Source organism: Schistocerca cancellata, chromosome 6 (genome assembly GCF_023864275.1).
Source record: "Schistocerca cancellata isolate TAMUIC-IGC-003103 chromosome 6, iqSchCanc2.1, whole genome shotgun sequence".
Lineage (NCBI taxonomy): Eukaryota > Metazoa > Arthropoda > Insecta > Orthoptera > Acrididae > Schistocerca > Schistocerca cancellata.
The window spans coordinates 249,273,177-249,295,866 of NC_064631.1; the positions used below are offsets into that span (position 1 = coordinate 249,273,177).

Below are 22,690 nucleotides of genomic sequence, written 5' to 3' on the forward strand. Positions count from 1 at the left end.
GTTGCCTACCATCTGAGCTACCCAAGCACAACTCACGCCCCATCCTCACAGCTTTACTTCTGCCAGTACCTCGTCTCCTACCTTCCAAACTTCACAGAAGCTCTCCTCTGAACCTTGCAGAACTAGCACTCCTGGAAGAAAGGATATTGCAGAGACATGGCTTAGCCACAACCTGGGGGGATGTTTCCAGAATGAGGTTTGCAGGAGAGTTTCTGTGAAGTCTGGAAGGTGGGAGACAAGGTACTGGCAGAAATAAAGCTGTGAGGACCGAGTTTGAGTCTCAGTCCAGCACACTGTTTTAATCTGCCAGGAAGTTTCATATCAGCGTACACTCTGCTGCAGATTAAAAATCTCATTCTAAAAATATTAAATATAAACTATTACACAAATCAAATTTATCAAAATTATTATAGAGCCTGCAGAACTCTCAGAAAGGAGACACTCATTCAAGATTAGTAACACATTTAATAACTAAGCTGTAGCCCTTAAGACCACAAATATTTTAAGCGATTTCACTTAGTACTCTGATGACAATACGTGGGAAATTTTAATAAGCCTGCCCAACATACAGGTTATTGGAACTTATCATTCATTCAAATTTCCAAATCTAAAAATTTAGCTCAGGTGAAAAAAAGATGTACTTAAATTCACATGTATATACTGAATACCTACATACAATGTGCACAATTACCTAGCTTCTTAGCATCTGTGTCTCTGTCTTTGCTAGTCTTTTCACCTTCAGTACCATCTTCCGTAAGATCGATAATATCTACTACAGATTTACTTTTGGATAACCCTTCATTTGTCATTTTATCACTAGCTGTTTTTCTTGGTGAACTGAAACATCACATATAAAAAAGCTGTTAAATAAACTCAATAAAGCATTAGTCATTCACTTTTCATATTTGTTTACTTATTTCTATTACAAAAAACAGTTAGCCACAACTTCAAAAGAAGAATTTTCGATCTATTTGTGTTGATTCATCACTTGTGCAGAACTTCTATGAACTAAAACAGAGCGTAAATAAAAAGTGACAAAATTTTATTAATCTTATAGCTAGCATTGTTTGGACAGGTTATTTAATGAAGGAAAACGGAAAGAACAAATAAACTGTTAGTATATGTGTCACAATTCGAGAACCAGTGTGAAAGAAGGTATTCTTCAAGCACATGAAAGGTAGTACCACTCCCACTTGCTTAAGTGATATTTTCCCTACACTTTTTCACATATTCAGAAAAACATCTATGCATCAATTATATGCAAAATTTATAACACTCATCTTTACATAGATTGATGGGCAGGCAAGTGACAAACAGATTACGATGTAGTACTAGAAAACTTGTGAATTAGCTTATAAGTTTTTTTTGTATCGGTAGAATGATTACAAAAGAAAAAAAAATATGTGTAGAATGATTACAAAAGAAAAAATACTAACACATATACCTGCCTCTGTGACCAAGGTCACTAATGCACACTTGTGCCTTGGCGCTTGACCCTGGAGTAAGGCGGTTCGTAACCTTGTGGTCAAAAAAATTTTCACTGCCAGTATTTTGCCAGCACGGGGAGGAGAGGTGGTCAGTTCTTGATCATCAGACTCTGTGTCAATGTCCCGTTTTAAATACCAAACCTCTCCGCAATGCCTCATGAAGATAAGGCATGTAAGACTGTTGATGGCAATCCGTCTGTCAAATGGGGATGTTAAGCTTGGCAGCCCTCTTGGTGATATTCGCGTGGAATAAGGCTACATGCGGGCACTGGGTTTGACTCTCTCTCTTCTCTCATCGTCATCATCATCCAACGCACCCAACCACACACACACACACACACACACACACACACACACACACACACACACACACACACACACACACACAGAGAGAGAGAGAGAGAGAGAACACATACATGTAGTATCACAAAAATTTTTAATGGAGCATGTTGCAAATAATCAAACAAATGAATACATGTAACAGCCAAAAACTTTTTCTTCTTTGTACTACAGTACTGACTCTTTGCATGCCTTATCTTGATGTTCTAACATCTGTTATTGTGGCATTTTACCAGTTTCAGTGCTTCCTTCACATTCCTTTAGTGTATCCACATCTCTTTTGAAATTGCTGTTTGGTTTAGCTTATGCTTTTGTTTCCTGTCTTTTCCACTCCCAAAACATCTTCAACATCTGACCTCTATAGCTTCCCTCTGTCGGACTGTTAAAGAGTCCTTTGCTATTTCCTGGCTTTCCTAAACTCTGTCTCCCTGTGTTTTGTATCCCCCCCCCCACCAGCCATATGGTCTTCTGTACCTAGGATGGCATTTTTCCATGTCATGATGATGATCTTGCATTTCTTAGTGTACTCCCAGATCCTCCTGGACTATCAGCTGTAGCTCATTCCCATCAAACTTTTCCTTATTTCCTCTGTTAATTCAATGACTTCTTGTACAGTTCCTGATTTATCCTTTTATTCCAAATGTCATGTCCCTTTCTATGGTGCAATATTTTAAAACATACTATTATTTGGTCTTTTCCCCAGGTTCATGTTGATTTAGGAAGGATGAAAGCTTTTGAAGCTATGTGAACAGAAAGATTTTGATTCTAGTTTGATTTGCTTTCAGACAGAACTATCCAAGTAGATAAACAAAACAGAACTCACACCAGATTTACTTTACCCTGCAAATCTTTAAATACTTATATCATTCTACGATATTGAATAGCACCATTCACCTCAATTTCCTGAGGACAGATGTTGATTTACAATAGAAAAACTCAGTTGTGTAACACACCACAGTCAGTCTGAGCTATCAGTGACTGCTAATTGGCAGAGAGATCATCATAACAGTACTGGATATCTCGGTAACAATTCTGTGACTGGGACGCAAGCCGAATGCTTTAAACCACGACTGACTTGCTTATTAAGAAACATTTCCTTTCACGTCTAAGGAGAACAATAGGCCACTAACAACAACAACAACAACAAATCAACAAGAAACCACAAGGGTAGTTTTATAAACATAGCTTATAAATGAAGTTTTAACTGATTCACAGAACAGATTCTATACATACCTTTCTGCACAGCTGCCAAAGAAGTATGGGGATGAAGAACATTGTTGTTTCAAAAGTTGAGAGTACTGCATTTTTTCATCAAGACGTATACTCTGAAAAATTAAGCCATAAGGTGTTATGCAATGAAGCAAAAGCTTGGAGGAAAAAAAAGGAGAACAGCAACAATACTGCAATGACCCTGAAAATGGGATGTCCCATAACCACATTTGAAGTCTTAATTCTATGACTGGAAGGTACAAACAACCTACAGATTGATAACGAGACAATAAATATATTATAAATGACATCAGGTTTACACAAACCATTATTTTAAATTAGCCACATAATAATGAATATAGCATCAATGACGACCAGTTGCATAAGTACCACTTTAACATGTTTTTTGAAAATATAATTGATTTTGTTGTTACCTTATATATCCATAATTTTCCCAATAAAACTTTGTCATTGTATAGGGACCAATTTTATAATCATCACTCACTGGATGTCAATTTTGACCCGACTTCTGAAACTTAACTCTGTTCATCAGTCTATTGTTTGGGTAACAGTAAACTTGGATACACTGAGTGAGGTTCATTCTTGATCTAAATTGGCATAAAATATGGTTCACAACAATGCTAAAATACAATCGACATGTTTATCACATTTTGACCACAGATGTTACTCACACATCATAGATGATGATGATGATGATGATGATGATGATGATGACGTCCCATACTCTGAGGAGCGTAGGGGACGATGCAGGAGACCTGCACCGGCGACTAGGCAAGGTCCTAGCAAAGGTGGTAGTTTGAGACTGCCTTCCTCTGAGCGTAATGTGGATGAATGATGATGATGAAGACGACACAACACCCAGTCATCTTGAGGAAGGGAAAATCCCTGACCCGCCAGGAATCGAACCCGGGACCTTGTGCGTGGGAAGCGAGAACGATACCGCAAGACCACGAACTAGATACACTGTATTTATTAACAAAGATATTGTGCTTTACGGATGGAGAAAAGTAAGCACAAAAAGGCACACTCCGAAAACTTCTTCACAACTGAAAAAGATTTATACCACTGGAAACTGTACTGAGTCAGTATTAAGACAGCAAACAAAGAGCTGCTATGCTCAAGAAATAAAAGCTATGGAACTTTAGAATCTTTGTATTTCACCTTTATGTACTTACATGGGCTGTGTAAAGTGGAGCAAAAATACTGTCAAACTTATCAAGCTTCTAATGGATAAAACTGAAAGTGATAATTTCATCAAGCCTACTTCTACAGAAAGTGGACAGAAGCTAGTTGCAGCCCTCAAGCTACAGTTTATTCCTCTTTCCAATCCATACAATAATGATGACAAAATTTCATCCTGAAGTTGCATCTATTGGTTTGCAAAAACTTCAATAAACTCATGTTAATTTTTGGAAAAGAATTTTTGGCATGAAAGGTTGTTTATTATAATATTCACTGTGTTCTTGTTCATTTCTACTTCTACTGGTACAGATTTAAGTAACACTAAAGGTTGCAGTTCTTCTGCAAGTCTGTACATAAAGAGGTGATTCTAACTTCAAATAAAAATCTCGTCATCCTCATTGAGGACAACGAAAAAGAGAATCTTTACGTTCAACTGATAGGACCGATAGTGTAACTGAACTGTGACAGTGATAAACTGTGTGTTTTGAATTAAACACAAGCTCTAATTACAGAGGGATGCGAAGGGGGAGAGGGAGGGGGGGGTGACAGAGGGAGTGGTGGGGGGGGGGAGGAGGGGGAGCGGGGGCGACAGAGAGAGGGAGCGGGGGCGGGGGCGACAGAGAGATGGAGCGGGGGCGAGAGAGATGGAGCGGGGGCGAGAGAGATGGAGCGGGGGCGAGAGAGATGGAGCGGGGGCGAGAGAGATGGAGCGGGGGCGAGAGAGATGGAGCGGGGGCGAGAGAGATGGAGCCGGGGCGAGAGAGATGGAGCCGGGGCGAGAGAGATGGAGCCGGGGCGAGAGAGATGGAGCCGGGGCGAGAGAGATGGAGCGGGGGGGGAGAGAGGGATTGGGGGGAGGGGGGATTGAGGAGAGGCAGAGGGGGGTGGGGAGAAGAGAGTGGAGTGACTGGGGGCAGGAAGAGGGAGGGAGGGAGCGGGGACAGAGGGAAAGAGGAGGGGTGCCATGAACACCATACCAAAATTCCACACCTGTGGCGTGTGAGTGTCAGTTTGTAGTGGGAGCATTTAAAGTTCACCATTTTAAGTTTTTCTTGAATACGTCTACAACCATTACTTCTAGCAAAAATGTTTCTCATTTCAAAACGAAACTAAATTAAATTTTCTACAAACATTGCCTTATTCATTTTTTCTCTGGGACTAATAATTTCCATATTACTGGGGATGGAAAAATCACAGATTTTAAAAATAATGTTTTAATGGTTTAATAACAATGATTACTGTTAAAGTTAGTGGTGTGTCGTACATTGACAATTTAATTACATGTACATTATTAAGCTTAAGGCTGTTGGAGGCCAACAAGGGCATTCCAAGATAGGAAATCAAAGACACAATGCAGCTTTAACAATGCAATTTTGAACATGTTTTCTGAAAATAGTCTTTAGCAGTGGGTTTAGCAGCCTACATGCAATGGAAATACCTTAGACCTTGTCCCTACAAAGAGACTGGACCTTACCAGGTAGGAGATTGGGTTTAGTGATCATGTCACAACAGCGACTGTGGTTATGAAAGTTAATAAATCAGTAGAGAGGACTAAGTGAGTGTTTCTGTTCAAAAGACCTGACAAACAGTTGGTAGTATCTTACTTAAACAATGAATTGACACATCAATTACTTCCATTACGATTGTCATAGAGAAATTAGGGGCAAAGTTTAAACAGATTATAAATCATGGTCTGGAGAGCTATGTGCCTAGCAAGTGGATTAAGGATACAAAAGAATGACCATGGTTTGACTACAAAATTTGGTAAATGCTGAGGAAGCAAAGGTCTGTTGGACTCTCAGTTCAAAAAAGAATGCACAAATGATGACTTACGAAGGTTAGCAGAGACTTGCATCTGTGTGAAAAGACAAATGTGTGAAGCAAACAACAATTACCATGGTCATAGTGTAGTAAAAGATATGGCTGAGAAACTGAAAAAATTGTGGTTCCATGTAAAATCATTAAGTGGGTCTAAGGCTGACAGAGGGAGCTGAGGGGGGTGTCACAGAGGGAGCTGAGGGGGGTGTCACAGAGGGAGCTGAGGGGGGTGTCACAGAGGGAGCTGAGGGGGGTGTCACAGAGGGAGCTGAGGGGGGTGTCACAGAGGGAGCTGAGGGGGGTGTCACAGAGGGAGCTGAGGGGGGTGTCACAGAGGGAGCTGAGGGGGGTGTCACAGAGGGAGCGCGGGGGGTGTCACAGAGGGAGCGCGGGGGGTGTCACAGAGGGAGCGCGGGGGGTGTCACAGAGGGAGCGCGGGGGGTGTCACAGAGGGAGCGCGGGGGGTGTCACAGAGGGAGCGCGGGGGTGGCAGAGGGAGCGCGGGGGTGGCAGAGGGAGAGCGGGGGTGGCAGAGGGAGCGCGGGGGTGGCAGAGGGAGAGCGGGGGTGGCAGAGGGAGAGCGGGGGTGGCAGAGGGAGAGCGGGGGCGGCAGAGGGAGCAGGGGTGGCAGTTGAAGATAGCAAGACAAAAGACAAAGTTTAAATTTCGTGTTTAAGAAATCGTTCACACAGTACAATTGTACAAACATACCATTGTTTGAGCATCAAACAGACTCTCATACAAATGACACTGTAACAAGCATCCCTGCCATAGAGAAACAACTGAAAGAATTGAAAACAAATAAATTGCCAGGTCTGCATGGCACCACAAGTTGGTTTTACAAAGAGTACTCTATGGCACTGGCTCCTTATGTAGCTGGAATTTATCACAAAGTCCCAAGTGACTGGTGACTCCTGTATATAAGGACGGTAAAAGAACAGACCCAAAAAATTATAGACCAATATCCTTTACATCAGTTTGTTGCAGAATTCTTGAACAATCTTCAAGTTTGAATACAATAAATTTCCTTGAGGCCAAGAAGCTTATGTCAATGAATCAACGTGATTTTAGAAAGAGTTGCTCATACAAAACTCAGCTTGTCCTTTTCTCACATGATATACTGAATGAAGGGCAACAGGCAGATTCCATATTTCTGGATTTCCAAAAAACATTTGAGAGAGTGCCCCACTGTAGACTTGTAATGTCCCCACAGAAAATACCCTCTACTACGCACCAATTAATCACCTTCAATCAAACCATCCACATTCATTCACTTTGGAAAAGTATCTGATTTGATTTTCTCGTAATATATGGGGTGACAGCTCGACGACGCCAAAGTATTTTCTAGTGCGTTTATTCTGTTAATGAAGGTACGAGAATATGGAAGAGGTGCCCATAGATGTGTGTGGCTCAAAGACTTCTGAAGTAATAGAATCCAATGCCTTGTCCTTGATGGCAAATGTTCATCAGAGACAAGGGCATTATCAGGACTGCCTTTCTAGTTGGTGTGATGGATGGTGGCTGGCTCTAAATCTAGAAAAATGTAAGTTAATGCAGATGATTAGGAAAAACAAACCCATAATGTTTAGATACTGCATTAGTAGTGAACTGCTTGACACAGTCACATCATTTAAATATCTGGATATAACATTGCAAACATATATGAAAGGGAATGAGCATGTGAGGATTGTGGTAGGGAAGGCAAATGGTCTATTTTGGTTTAATGACAGAATTTTGGGAAAGTGTGGTTCATTTGTAAAGGGGACAGCATATACGATGCTGGTGCGAACTATTCTTGAGTACTGTTCGAGTGTTTGGGATCTGCACCAGATCATTTTAAAGGAAGATGTTGTAACATTTAAAAGGCGGGTTTCTAGGTCGTTATCAGCAGTTTTGAATAATGTGCAAGTATTGCGAAGATGCTTTGGGAGCTCAAATGAGAATTCCTGCAAGGAAGCCAACATTCTTTTCATGGAACAATACTGAGAAAATTTAAAGCAGCAGAATTTGAAGCCGATTGCAGAATGATTCTACTCGCGCCAAAAGACATTTCATATTGAAGACCACAAAGATACATTACAAGAAATTAGGACTCATACGGAGGCAGGTAGACAGTCATCTTTCCCTCGCTCTATTTGTGAGTGGAACATCAAAGGAAATGACTAGTAGTGGTACAGGGTACTCTCTGCCACACCTTGTACAGTGTCTTGTAGAGTTTGCATGTAGATATAGCTGCAGAACAAGCAAAAATGGTAGCTTTTAGGTGAACCAGAGGTAAACAGTAACAGTAGAGACCTGTGAAATGCAGATGCTCTAGCCAGCTGTCCCAGTGGAGAAGTTTCACATCAGAGAATTAACTGGTATCTCCACCCACCACCTGGACACTGCTTTAAAGTACCACAGTAGAAGATAGTAACAAAAAGGCACGTCTTAGCAGAGGCAGCAAGCATGATATTTGCCCCTGAGAACTGCGACATCAGTGGGGTACACAGGTTAGAGCACTACAACGGTAGTCCCCACTCATGCAGGGCCCCTTGGTGGGGCCAAGTGCCAAACACTATTGTTGCTAGCCATACGATGTAGGGCAGTGATGTTTAGGATTCAGCTGAATGCTGTTGCTACGAAACTGGGAGTTTGTTAAAATCCAGAAACATCCCTATTTACAGAGTAGCAGAACAGGAGGAATCTGAAAAAGGTTGGCCAGAGATGCCCTGCAGTTGCAGAATGAATTGTGAGATTGGCGAAGCCTGGAAAGTGCTAATAGACTGGAGGGTTGACTATAGGAAGGAAAAACAGTGTGCCAGCACAATCCTTTAAAAATTCATGTTTTTGTATTCAGACAGAGTTATCACTCAGATCGTTGTGGCGCCAATTCTATGTCAGTAATTGCCAGCTTCTGGTAAGCTCTGAAAAGCCTGTTTTTCTCACTCAAAGTGTTATTGTTCTTCAGAATGCTGCTAGTGATTCTTATTTCTCTTAGCTCTCACATCATGGACTCTGACGCTAACTTATGTTGTGCAGCCAGTTGCATCCTTTGCTTTTTCTAATGTTCAGAATTAGCCGTCAGTGTGGCAGCTGAGCTGATTGCAAACAAATAGTGTTAATCATAGAGTCTCCTGCTGCAAGCATCCTATTGAGTCTCAAAATCTGTGCCTCTCATAGATGCCTTATGACTGTTTGGCACTGAGCCACTTAATCAACCTATCTTCGCTGTAAGTTTGTCTTTCTGCATTTGCTCCTAACAACTCGGAAATTGCAGACTGTCCTGTAACCCTGTCTTCCCTCTAGCCTGTGTTAGGACACAACAATGGGTTAAGAACATTTTATATTTAATGTGTGTATCACTTAGAAGTGCGGTACAGCTGTATTGAGTGAAAAATTGTGTCCTGGGGGTGAAACAGGGTGGAGGGGCGGTTAGATGCGTGAGGAATGGTAGGTCATCAGAAGCCATCATGCATTTCCATCGATTATAGGCCTACAAGCTGAAGATGGAGTAGTGATTCCCTGCTCCATCTACCCCACTACATCACAAGCAGCAGCAACAGGGTGTCTGACAAAGTTATACTGATCCTCTGCAGCACGCCTTATGAATCACTGGCAATGCAGTGCGCAGACATGCCCAGGTCGTGTTCAGTTTCCATCAAGTCTTTTACACTGCATGGAATACAGATACGAGTTCCTAACAATACTAATGCAAGAAATGCATATAGACACACTATGTAAATGTCTGCTTACTGTTCTACACTGGCAGAAGGGAAATTTATTCTTGTTATTCCATACAGCATCTGTAGTGTTCTTTCAGGTAAAGTAACCTCCCCCCACTACAAACGGTGCTCACTTTCATTTTGCAGAGAGACTGTACCTCCTCAGCATTTCCTGTGCAGTCCTCTTATATGAGTAAACACAATAAGTTCACCGAGCTCACATTTATATAGTTGGGCTGTTTTCAGATTATTACACGAGTACTTATTTGTAATTGGTAAGTGAGGTATGTAAAATTTGTTCCTATTAACAAAATATGTAAGTATGAAATTGTTAGTGACCTTAATAGTGTTAGTGGGAAAGCGACTGGATAGGTAAACGTGGCCCCTTGCTGCTGTCTATCGTCGACAGCATATTGTACAGTGGTGTACCTATTTAGTAGTCAGTTGGTGGTAAATTTATCACCAGATAGTTCCTGCACTTCTCTCACCATTAATTCTGTTACTACTAGACTGCAAAAACCTCTTCCATTAAGAAATTGCTGGCATTTTTAGAGTGGACTGCACTGAGTGCAGACACTATTCACAGCCAGTTCCCATTAGATCACTGAAGTTGAGCACCATCAGGTGTGGCCGGTACTTGCATGGGTTCCCGTCTGTGCCCGGCACATGCTATTGACAGTTTTTCCTATGCCTTTACAGCAGAATGGACAGGAGGAACACCTGAAGTCTCTGATCACCAGTCTTTGGGACAATGTCCTGGATTCAATTCACCTTCTGCTCTGAGTGTCATGAAGTGAGGGCATGCAACACTGTTGATGTTGATCCATGTCAGATGGAGATATATAGCTCGGCTGTAATGTCTGAAATTCCATAACTCCTAAGTGAGGGAGATAATTTATGCCTGTGGGCCTCATGAGATGTTGGGAGAGCTGACGCTGAGGTGATGCATTTGACACTCCTCGTGCTGTGAAAAGTATTCCAGACAATGGTAGTGGAAAATACATACTGCTAAGAAGTTGGGACAGGCTCTTCAATGTTGTAAATAGCTGACAGCTTCAGCTGTTGAAGTTTTTTTTTTTTTTCCCATAACAGCTTGCGAAACAACTGCACATACGTAATCATTTAGCCCATTACTTGCCAAGATTTACTTATTTTATTTTTTTACATTAACATTACACCCTGAGTGATAGATGAACGGTGCTTTAAAAAACTTCAGTACATTAGTATAAAAACTACAGGCCATCCCATTTTTGCGACATACACAAAATTAGTTACCAAAATGCACAATATTATTGTCAATGTAGAAAACTATAAGAAACATCGTGAACAAAATAAAAACACTGCTTGATGTATTGTTGAGAGTGTATTCAGTATGAAATGAAACAGAACACTTGTTATATTCACCAACATTGCACCTATCATACATTTTTGCCGTTTTCTTCTTGAGTTATCCACATCCCTCCTGTGTATTATTTGGCACAATTAAGTAGTTGCCTGGATCTAATTTTCTACATCTACATCTACATGGATACTCTGCAAATCACATTTAAGTGCCTGGCAGAGGGTTCATCGAACCACCTTCACAATTCTCTATTATTCCAATCTCGTATAGCGCGTGGAAAGAATGAACACCTATATCTTTTCGTACAAGCTCGGATTTCCCTTATTTTATCTGCTCCCTATGTAAGTCGGTGTCAACAAAATATTATCATATTCGGAGGAGAAAGTTGGTGATTTGAATTTCGTGAGAAGATTCCATCACAATGAAAAATGCCTCTCTTTTAACGATGTCCATCCCAAATCCTATATCATTTCTGTGACACTCTCTCCCATATTTCGCAATAATATAAAACGGGCTGCCTTTCTTTGAACTTTTTCGATGTACTCCGTCAGTCCTAACTGGTAAGGATCCCACACCGCGCAGCAGTATTCTAAAGGAGGATGGACAAGTGTAGTGTCGGTAGTCTCCTTAGTACGTCTGTTACATTTTCTAAGTATCCTGCCAATAAAATGCAGTCTTTGGTTAGCCTTCCCCCACAACATTTTCTGTGTGTTCCTTTCAATTTAAGTTGTTCGTAATTGTAATACCTAGGTATTTAGTTGAATTTACAGCTTTTAGATTAGACTGATTAATCGAAGTTTAACGAGATCCTTTTAGCACTCGTGGATGACCTCACACTTTTTGTTATTTAAGGTCAACTGCCACTTTTTGCACCATTCTGAAATTTCTTCTAAATCGTTTTGCAGTTTGTTTTGATCTTCTGATGACTTTATTAGTCGATAAACGACAACGTCATCTGCAAACAACCGAAGACAGCTGCTCAGATTGTCTCCCAAATTGTTTATATAGATAAGGAACAGCAAAGGGCCTATAACACTCCCTTGGGGAACGCCAGAAATAACTTCTGTTTTACTCGATGACTTTCCATCAATTACTACGAACTGTGACCTCTCTGACAGGAAATCACAGATCCAGTCACATAACTGAGACGATATTCCATAAGCACGCAATTTCACTACAAGCCGCTTGTGTGGTACAGTGTCAAAAGCCTTCTGGAAATCCAGAAATACGGAATCGATCTGAAATCCCTCATCAATAGCACTCAACAGTTCATGTGAATAAAGAGCTAGTTGTGTTTCACAAGAACGATGTTCTCTAAACCCATGTTGACTGTGTGCCAATAGACCGTTTTCTTCAAGGTAATTCTCTATGTTCGAACACAATATATGTTCTAAAATCCTGCTGCATATCGACGTTACGATATGGGCCTGTAATTTAGTGGATTACTCCTACTACCTTTCTTGGATATTGGTGTGGCCTTTGCAACTTTCCAGTCTTTGGGTACGGATCTTTCGTAGAGCGAACAGTTGTATATTATTGTTAAGTATGGAGCTAATGCATCAGCATACTCCGAAAGGAACCTAATTGGTATACAGTCTGGACCAGAAGACTTGCTTTTATTAAGTGATTTAAGTTGCTTCACTACTCCGAGGATATTTACTTCTACGTTACTCATGTTGGCAGCTGTTCTCGATTCGAATTCTGGGATATTTACTTCGTCTTCTTTTGTGAAGGCGTTTCGGAAGGCTGAGTTTAGTAACTCTGCTTCGGCAGCACTGTCTTCGATAGTATCTGCATTACTATCGTGCAGAGAAGGCATTGATTGTTTCTTGCTGCTAACATACTTCACATACAACCAGAATCTCTTTGGATTTTCTGCCAGGTTTCGACACAAAGTTTCGTTGTGGAAACTGTTATAGGCATCTCGCATTATTGTCCGCACTAAATTTCGAGCTTCTGTAAAAGATTGCCAATCTTGGGGATTTTGCATCTGTTCTGTTCTGTTCTGTTGCTGCTGTTGTTTCTGCAACAGTGTTCTAACCCGTTTTGTGTACCAAGGAGGCTCAATTGCTTCCAATATTATTTCTCTGAATTTAATTCACATCTGGTCTACACTTATATTATTAATTTGGAATGAGTGGAGATTGTCCCTCAGGAAGGCGTCAAGTGAATTTTTGTCTGCTTTTTTGAATAGGTCTATTTTTTGAGGATTTGGGGATTACAATATTCAATCTTGCTACGACAGCCCTGTGTTCACTAATCCCTGAATTAGTTTTGATGCTCATTATTAACTCAGGATTATTTGTTGCTAAGAGGTCGAGTGTGTTTTCACAACCGTTTACTTTTCGCGTGGACTCATGAACTAACTGCTCGAAATAATTTTCAGAGAATGTGTTCAGCACAAATTCGGATGATATTTTATGTGTACCTCCGGAATTAAACATGTATTTTCGCCAACATACTGAGGGTAAATTAAAGTCACCACCAACTATTATCGTATGAGTCGGGTACGTGTTTGAAATCAAACTCAAGTTTTCTTTGAACCTTTCAGCAACTGTATCATTTGAATTGGGAGGTTGGTAAAAGGATCCAATTATTATTTTATTCTGGTTGCCAACAACGACCTCTGCCCATACTAACTCACAGGAAGTATCTACTTCAATTTCTCGACAAGTTAAACTACTTCTGACAGCAACAAACACGCCACCGCCAACAGTGTTTAGCCTACCCTTTCAGACCACCGTTAGGTTCTTCAACATCTGTGCCCATCTGTCCTCCCATCAGTTTGCTTCCTTGTGGTCTCTGCATTTTGGTGTTGATCCTGCTTTCTTTGAATGATACATTACTACTCTCCTTCAGACATTCGAAAATTAGTGCTTCTCAATAGGGTTAACAATTCGATAAGCACGCCATGTATTTACCATGCATATATTAATCACCTGAGTGAATAATGGCCCTGCAACTTCTTTGATCTTGTCCTCAGCCTATAAAGTGATATCTGCTTGACCAGCAGATCAATGCCATCCATATGGGATTGCGTTCCACCCATATGGGATTGCGTTCTTGAACTAGATGTGGCACTGTAACAGACATTTCCTGCTCCTTTGCCTGTGAGTTAGTTTTAGCACAGCTCAAAGGACTATTAGTACTGTAACTTGTGGCTACACATACTGTTTTGTCATCCCTCCATTCTACTGCCAGAACTTAATCCCCTTTGATGAACATATAGTCTTAGAATCCTTGTTCATTTTCTTTTGTCATCTTCTTTTTCATCATTAACCAAGAGGCATGCATTACTTCGCATCTCTGTTCCAGTAGATTTCATTTTCCTCTTCCCTAAATGCAATGAGGGTGTGAACACTGGTGAAAAGTTGTAAGAAAATGCTTGATTCAGATACTCTGATTCTGGAATCGTGCAGATTAGCTCATTTACTATCCTGGCATGTAACAGCTCCATTTGCTGTCTGCCTTGCCATAGTATGGAGAAAAATTTCACAGAAAGCCATGGGAACTCTCTAAGACACCAAATTTCCCATCAGAAACATCTTAGCTGAATGTTTGCCATAATTATGTATCATCATTTAATCGCTTGAGAGTTGTTATTGAAATATGCCAAGTTTACCAAATTCCTTCTTCAGTATTTCAAAGCACAACCTTAGTTTGTACATCTTGTCACTTCTGTCTATTTTGGTGCTACTAGTCAGGTGAACGAATTTCTTTGTTTCCCAAAACATATTTCTTTGCATGGACGTGAAGAGTGAAGGAACAACAACATCTGGAGCCTGTTCTCGGTACAACTTTCTTAGGTAAGCTTACAATACCAACTCAGTAGTAGTAGATGTTAATGAGAAAGGATTTTAGTTGTTCTTCGGCGAGAAGAAAATTTATATTGTTCTTTTGGCAAGTATAGAATTTGCTTTGTTCTATAATAGCACTCAACAGTTCCTCAGAAAAATTTCCTTTCACACCAGGGCACTGTCTTTGATAAGACATTCTACAACAGAATCTTCATTGCTATTACATGATTCATTAGTTTTATATATGATGGTGTAATATCACTTACAACTGTGTTTATTGCAGATAATGCACCACTTTCCACTCCATGTCCTAATGGTTTTCTTTGCACAGCTTCTGGAGGTAAATCAGTAACATTAGCTTCAGCCCTGCTGGTTGCAACTTCTTAAGCGCCTGCTACATCTTGTACAAAACAGCCATTGCTCAATGCATTTTCTTCGATGTCTCTTTCTGTTATTTCATCTGCACTGGGTGAAATAATCACCAATTCTAAGTCATCAGCTTCATCTTCACCCACTTCATAGTTCTACAGTTCTGCTAGAATATCTTCACTGTTAAGGCTATTTGACACATTTTTATCCTATTGGACCCGTAAAATGTGGAAGGGAATATTTTACTCTACTACCTAACCCTGGAGAAAATCTCACATAATGTCAAGAAAGATCTCAACAACGTAAATAGTAATTTTTGTGTGTATAAGATATGTATACTGTAACACAGCACATCAACAAGGGGTGATAATGTAACATGCCACTGTCCCATTATTGGGACCCACAAAATAAACTGATATTGCACTTGCTTCAGTATATCTGAAATATACTGCCTTACATGGACATCCACATGTTCATAACAAACACACGAGAGAACTAAATCACAATTCATTGTAGTATGGAAGCTGCCAGCAGGCATACAGTGCAGCCAAGTGTGAAGACAGAAAATGGACAAATTAAGTCCTTTCCCAAAATACACCAATTAAAAAGAAATTCTTTAGAATTATCAGGCCATATTGCAATCAGTCAAAATTTTAGGTACAACCATCAAAACTATAAGTTTCACTGCTTATATAGAAATAATATTTGCACCCCAAAAAAGGAATAATGGTAGATACTGGGTTGGTAAATGAAAATAAACCCACCATGTAAACATTATCTCCATAAGTAATTTTGTCTACTCACATAAGAGAACTGGGCAGGAAAGTATAGTCGGTCTGTAACCCATAAAAGCAAGCAGCACTCATGGCGAGGAAGGTAGCCTACCCAGAAGAACACTACACCTACCGTACAGCACGGCTAAGAGTCCATTTTCCCTCTGGCAATGCTGAACAGTGAGCAGAGATTTATCTGATTCTGTCCATATATGATCCTTGCATTAGTATTATTAGTAACTCATATTTGTATTCCCCCCCCATGAACCATGGACCTTGCCGTTGGTGGGGAGGCTTGCGTGCCTCAGCGATACAGATGGCCGTACCGTAGGTACAACCACAACGGAGGGTATCTGTTGAGAAGCCAGACAAACGTGTGGTTCCTGAAGAGGGGCAGCAGCTTTTTCAGTAGTTGCAAGGGCAACAGTCTGGATGACTGACTGATCTGGCCTTGTAACAATAACCAAAACGGCATTGCTGTGCTGGTACTGCGAACGGCTGAAAGCAAGGGGAAAATACGGTCGTAATTTTTCCCGAGGGCATGCAGCTTTACTGTATGATTAAATGATGATGGCGTCCTCTTGGATAAAATATTCCGGAGGTAAAATAGTCCCCCATTCGGATCTCCGGGCGGGGACTACTCAAGAGGATGTCGTTATCAGAAGAAAGAAAACTGCCATCCTACGGATCGGAGCGTGGAATGTCAGATCCCTTAATCGGGCAGGTAGGTTAAAAAATTTAGAAAGGGAAATGGATAGGTTAAAGTTAGATATAGTGGGAATTAGTGAAGTTCGGTGGCAGGAGGAACAAGACTTCTGGTCAGGTGACTACAGGGTTATAAACACAAAGTCAAATAGGGGTAATGCAGGAGTAGGTTTAATAATCAATAGGAAAATAGAAATGCGGGTAAGCTACTACAAACAGCATAGTGAACGCATTATCGTGGCCAAGATAGACACGAAGCCCACGCCTACTACAGTAGTACAAGTTTATATGCCAACTACCTCTGCAGATGACGAAGAAATTGAAGAAATGTATGATGATATAAAAGAAATTATTCAGATAGTGAAGGGAGACGAAAATTTAATAGTCATGGGTGACTGGAATTCGAGTGTAGGAAAAGAGAGAGAAGGAAACGTAGTAGGTGAATATGGATTGGGGCTAAGAAATGAAAGAGGAAGCCGCCTGGTAGAATTTTGCACACAGCACAACTTAATTATAGCTAACACTTGGTTTAAGAATCATGATAGAAGGTTGTATACATGGAAGCACCCTGGAGGTACTAAAAGGTATCAGATAGATTATATAATGGTAAGACAGAGATTTAGGAACCAGGTTTTAAATTGTAAGACATTTCCAGGGGCAGATGTGGACTCTGACCACAATCTATTGGTTATGACCTGTAGATTAAAACTGAAGAAACTGCAAAAAGGTGGGAATTTAAGGAGATGGGACCTGGATAAAGTGAAAGAACCAGAGGCTGTACAGAGTTTCAGGGAGAGCATAAGGGAACAATTGACAGGAATGGGGGAAAGGGGAACAATTGACAGGAATGGGGGAAAGAAATACAGTAGAAGAAGAATGGGTAGCTTTGAGGGATGAAGTAGTGAAGGCAGCAGAGGATCAAGTAGGTAAAAAGATCAGGGCTAGTAGAAATCCTTGGGTAACAGAAGAAATATTGAATTTACTTGATGAAAGGAGAAAATATAAAAATGCAGTTAATGAAGCAGGCAAAAAGGAATACAAACGTCTCAAAAATGAGATCGACTGGAAGTGCAAAATGGCTAAGCAGGGATGGCTAGAGGACAAATGTAAGGATGTAGAGGCTTATCTCACTAGGGGTAAGATAGATACTGCCTACAGGAAAATTAAAGAGACCTTTGGAGATAAGAGAATCACTTGCATGAACATCAAGAGCTCAGATGGAAACCCAGTTCTAAGCAAAGAAGGGAAAGCAGAAAGGTGGAAAGAGTATATAGAGGGTCTATACAAGGGCGATGTACTTGAGGACAATGTTATGGAAATGGAAGAGGATGTAGCTGATGATGAAATGGGAGATACGATACTGCGTGAAGAGTTTGACAGAGCACTGAAAGACCTGAGTCGAAACAAGGCCCCCGGAGTAGACAACATTCCATTGGAACTACTGACAGCCTTGGGAGAACCAGTCCTGACAAAACTCTACCATCTGGTGAGCAAGATGTATGAAACAGGCGAAATACCCTCAGACTTCAAGAAGAATATAATAATTCCAATCCCAAAGAAAGCAGGTGTTGACAGATGTGAAAATTACCGAACAATCAGTTTAATAAGCCACAGCTGCAAAATACTAACATGAATTCTTTACAGACGAATGGAAAAACTACTATAAGCCGACCTCGGGGAAGATCAGTTTGGATTCCGTAGAAATACTGGAACACGTGAGGCAATACTGACCTTACGACTTATCTTAGAAGAAAGATTAAGGAAAGGCAAACCTACGTTTCTAGCATTTGTAGACTTAGAGAAAGCTTTTGACAATGTTGACTGGAATACTCTCTTTCAAATTCTAAAGGTGGCAGGGGTAAAATACAGGGAGCGAAAGGCTATTTACAATTTGTACAGAAACCAGATGGCAGTTATAAGAGTCAAGGGACATGAAAGGGAAGCAGTGGTTGGGAATGGAGTGAGACAGGGTTGTAGCCTCTCCCCGATGTTATTCAATCTGTATATTGAGCAAGCAGTAAAGGAAACAAAAGAAAAATTCGGTGTAGGTATTAAAATCCATGGAGAAGAAATAAAAACTTTGAGGTTCGCCGATGACATTGTAATTCTGTCAGAGACAGCAAAGGACTTGGAAGAGCAGTTGAACGGAATGGATGGTGTCTTGAAGGGAGGATATAAGATGAACATCAACAAAAGCAAAACGAGGATAATGGAATGTAGTCGAATTAAGTCGGGTGATGTTGAGGGTATTAGATTAGGAAATGAGACACTAAAAGTAGTAAAGGAGTTTTGCTATTTGGGGAGCAAAATAACTGATGATGTTCCAAGTAGAGAGGATATAAAATGTAGACTGGCAATGGCAAGGAAAGCGTTTCTGAAGAAGAGAAATTTGTTAACATCGAGTATAGATTTAAGTGTCAGGAAGTCATTTCTGAAAGTATTTGTATGGAGTGTAGCCATGTATGGAAGTGAAACATGGACGATAAATAGTTTGGACAAGAAGCTTTCGAAATGTGGTGCTACAGAAGAATGCTGAAGATTAGATGGGTAGATCACATAACTAATGAGGAAGTATTGAATAGGATTGGGGAGAAGAGAAGTTTGTGGCACAACTTGACCAGAAGAAGGGATCGGTTGGTAGGACATGTTCTGAGGCATCAAGGGATCACCAATTTAGTATTGGTGGGCAGCGTGGAGGGTAAAAATCGTAGGGGGAGACCAAGAGATGAATACACTAAGCAGATTCAGAAGGATGTAGGTTGCAGTAGGTACTGGGAGATGAAGAAGCTTGCACAGGATAGAGTAGCATGGAGAGCTGCATCAAACCAGTCTCAGGACTGAAGACCACAACAACAACAACAACATTTGTATTCCACTAGTGTTCATGCACTTTTTGGGTAATAAACACGCCCTGGCATGGCTGCCCACTCTGTTGCCACTGATTCGTAAGGCAAAACGCAGAAGGTCAGTATAACTTCGTTAAAACACCATGTAGATCTTCTTGTGATGTGGTGGGCTAGATGGAGTGGTGAATCCCCTGCTCCCTCTTCAGTCTGTAGACCTGGGATGAAGGAAACTATATGGCCACATTCTGGCAACCTACCTATCTCATGCTTCTACCCCTAACCCACTCTCCTCCTCTTCTTCTTTTCCCATTGTGTTGTGCTCCAACTGAAAGAATTTTGGCCCTCACTGACCAACACCTTGTACCAATTACCCGAAATCTAACCTCCCATGCAAAAAATACCAACCACGTCCTTCACCCACTCTCCTTTACCTCCTGGATCCTTACTCATCACTGTTGATGCCACTTCTGTACACACCAACCTTAGCCTTCCTACTACTGAACACTATCTCACCCAACATCCAAACCCACCACCCAATTCCTCATACACCTTACTAATTTTACCTAATACACATCTACTACTCCTTTGAAGGAACGGCATACAAACACATCTATGGCACAGCATGGGCACCCACATGGCACCCTCCTATGCCAGTCTGTTTGTGGTGTCACCACCAGACACCACACTTGCTAGGTGGTAGGCTTTAAATCGGCCGCAGTCCGTTAGTATACGTCGGACCCGCGTGTCGCCACTATCAGTGACTGCAGACTGAGCGCCGCCACACGGCAGGTCTAGAGACACTTCCTAGCACTCGCCCAGTTGTACAGCCGACTTTGCTAGCGATGGTCCACTGACAAATTACGCTCTCATTTGCCGAGACGATAGTTAGCATAGCCTTCAGCTACGTCATTTGCTACGACCTAGCAAGGCGCCATTACCAGTTACTATTGATGCTGTAAAACATGTACCGTCAAGAGCGATGTTCACCAATTATGGATTAAAGTTAAGTATTCCAAGAGCTACGACCTTTTTTGCTGAAGTCTAACTTCCTTAACCGTTCCAGACCTCATGCCAGCCTGCGTGAGCTTAAACGCGTGCCTTTCTGCTTCCTGTCATAGTGGATTGGCTGTCTAGCCAATCCACATCAGTTGGCGACGAGCCCAATTCGCGTTCGTAACTATACTGCTCTGATTTACTTGTGTAATGGCTTCGCCACAATCTCCAGATGTACTGTCCGAATTTTATCGCTTACAGAACCAGCCGACGCAGGCCTTACTGGGTGCCCTTGGACAGCTCGTCCAGGGTCAACGTGCAATGCAAAACGATGCGGCAGCCGCCGCTCCACCGCTACCGCAGCCACAACACGCAGTTGCACCAACTTTTCGTCCTTTTGATGCTGGACGGAGTGGTCACGCCAATTTGGATTCCATCTCGCCGCCTACAGAATTCAAGGTAATGAGCGGCAGCCTTATCTCCTTTCGTCTGTCGGCGTCCAAACGTACTGTGTGATAGTCAAATTGTTTCCCCGACGCGACGTAGCAACTCTGTCCTACGAAGAAATTTTGTCTGCATTAGATGCATATTTCAAAGAATCAGTCAATGTAGTTGCCAAACGTTATACCTTCTTTCGTACGAAACATACGACAGGTCAGACTAATCGGGAGTGGGTTGCAACCTTGCAAGGCCTTACTAGGGATTGTGCTTTTGAGTGTCAATGTGGACTCCCTTATTCAGATACAATGGTACGCGATGCAATTGCACAGAACATTTCTGATGTTCGTATAAGGGAACAGATTTTGAAACTAGTCAATCCCTCCCTTCAACAAGCGATGGACATATTGGATCGGCAGGACACACTTGACTTTGCTCAGGAATCATTTGAAACTTCGCCACCGGTGTGTCAGGTTAACCGGCCCGCTGTGCGAGCTGCACGGAACTGTAAACAGTCCTCGCGCCCGGCACGCCAAAGCCGCCTGGCTCTCAGCCACGTGTCCTGCGCCGGCATGCAAATGCAATGAAATCATGCCCGCGGTGTGCTACTAGACATTCGCATGAGAATTGCCCGTCACGCCACGCTATTTGCTTTTTCTGTAACAAAAAAGGCCATGTTCAAAGTGTTTGCCAGAAAAAGCTCCGAACGGAAGCTCAAAACCATTCCAGGCCCTTTGCTTCGCGCCGGAATCGGAATCGAACCAAGGCTACTCAGGCTCACGACGCTTCGCCCATGGAAATTCATATAGTTCATGCCACTCCGCCCAGTGTTACTCTCTCTCACAGTGACTGTGTTCGTCCCACAAAAAGTGTGCGTCGACATCGCAGGAATTCCCGTCAAGTCGCAAGTGATTCTGTACCAGTGTCAGTTCACGTTGCACGAGACAGTCGCTCTTGTCGTCAGCAGGACAATAAACTTTTTGTGGACTTGGACATTAACGGCAAAGTGATACCGTTCCAGCTCGATACCGGAGCTGCAGTTTCACTGATCAATCAAGACTCGTACAAACAGCTGGGCACACCTCCGTTGCATGCCGCAAATGTTAAGTTAAGTAGTTATTCACGACAAGCGATCCCTGTGTTAGGACAGTGCAGCCTTCTTGCAACATACAAGGGACAAACAAATCTTGTGTCATTTTACGTCCTTCGTTCTTCTTCTGCAGTGAACTTGATTGGTTTCGATTTATTTCAGTTGTTTAACTTGTCTATAGTAAATCAGGTCCTATCAGTGATTTGCCATATCTGGGACATGTACTCAATGCCCAAGGCATACATCCCAGTCCCGAGCGCTTCCGTGCCATATAAGACTTGCCAGTGTTTCTCGTCTATGTGACGAATTTGCAGACATTTTTGCACCGGGCCTCGGTTGCGCTAAGAACTATAACGCACATTTGGAACTGAAAGTAAACGCGCAACCGAAATTTTTCAGAGCGCGCAATGTTCACCACGCATTGCGTGATGAGGTCGCAAGAACATTACACGATTTGGAATCCCAAGGTGTAATTGAATGTGTGCAGGCTTCTCTCTGGGCATCACCCTTAGTAATTTTGCAAAAACCTTCCGGAAAATTGAGACTTTGTGTGGACTTCAAGGCAACAGTGAATCCA

The 22,690-nt window shown here is 41.7% G+C and overlaps 1 protein-coding gene across 2 annotated transcripts in view; it reads right to left on the reverse strand.

The window, feature by feature from the left end:
* Window positions 1-22,690, reverse strand: part of LOC126088518 (sentrin-specific protease 1-like) — a 195,952-nt gene that overhangs the window by 72,211 nt on the left and 101,051 nt on the right. For both annotated transcript variants that reach the window (XM_049906670.1, XM_049906669.1), the window contains 2 exons: window positions 3,060-3,151; window positions 692-837 (listed from right to left, as the gene is read on the reverse strand). In XM_049906670.1, coding sequence (XP_049762627.1) covers window positions 692-837; window positions 3,060-3,151 — 238 coding nt within the window. The remainder of the gene's footprint in view (window positions 1-691; window positions 838-3,059; window positions 3,152-22,690) is intronic.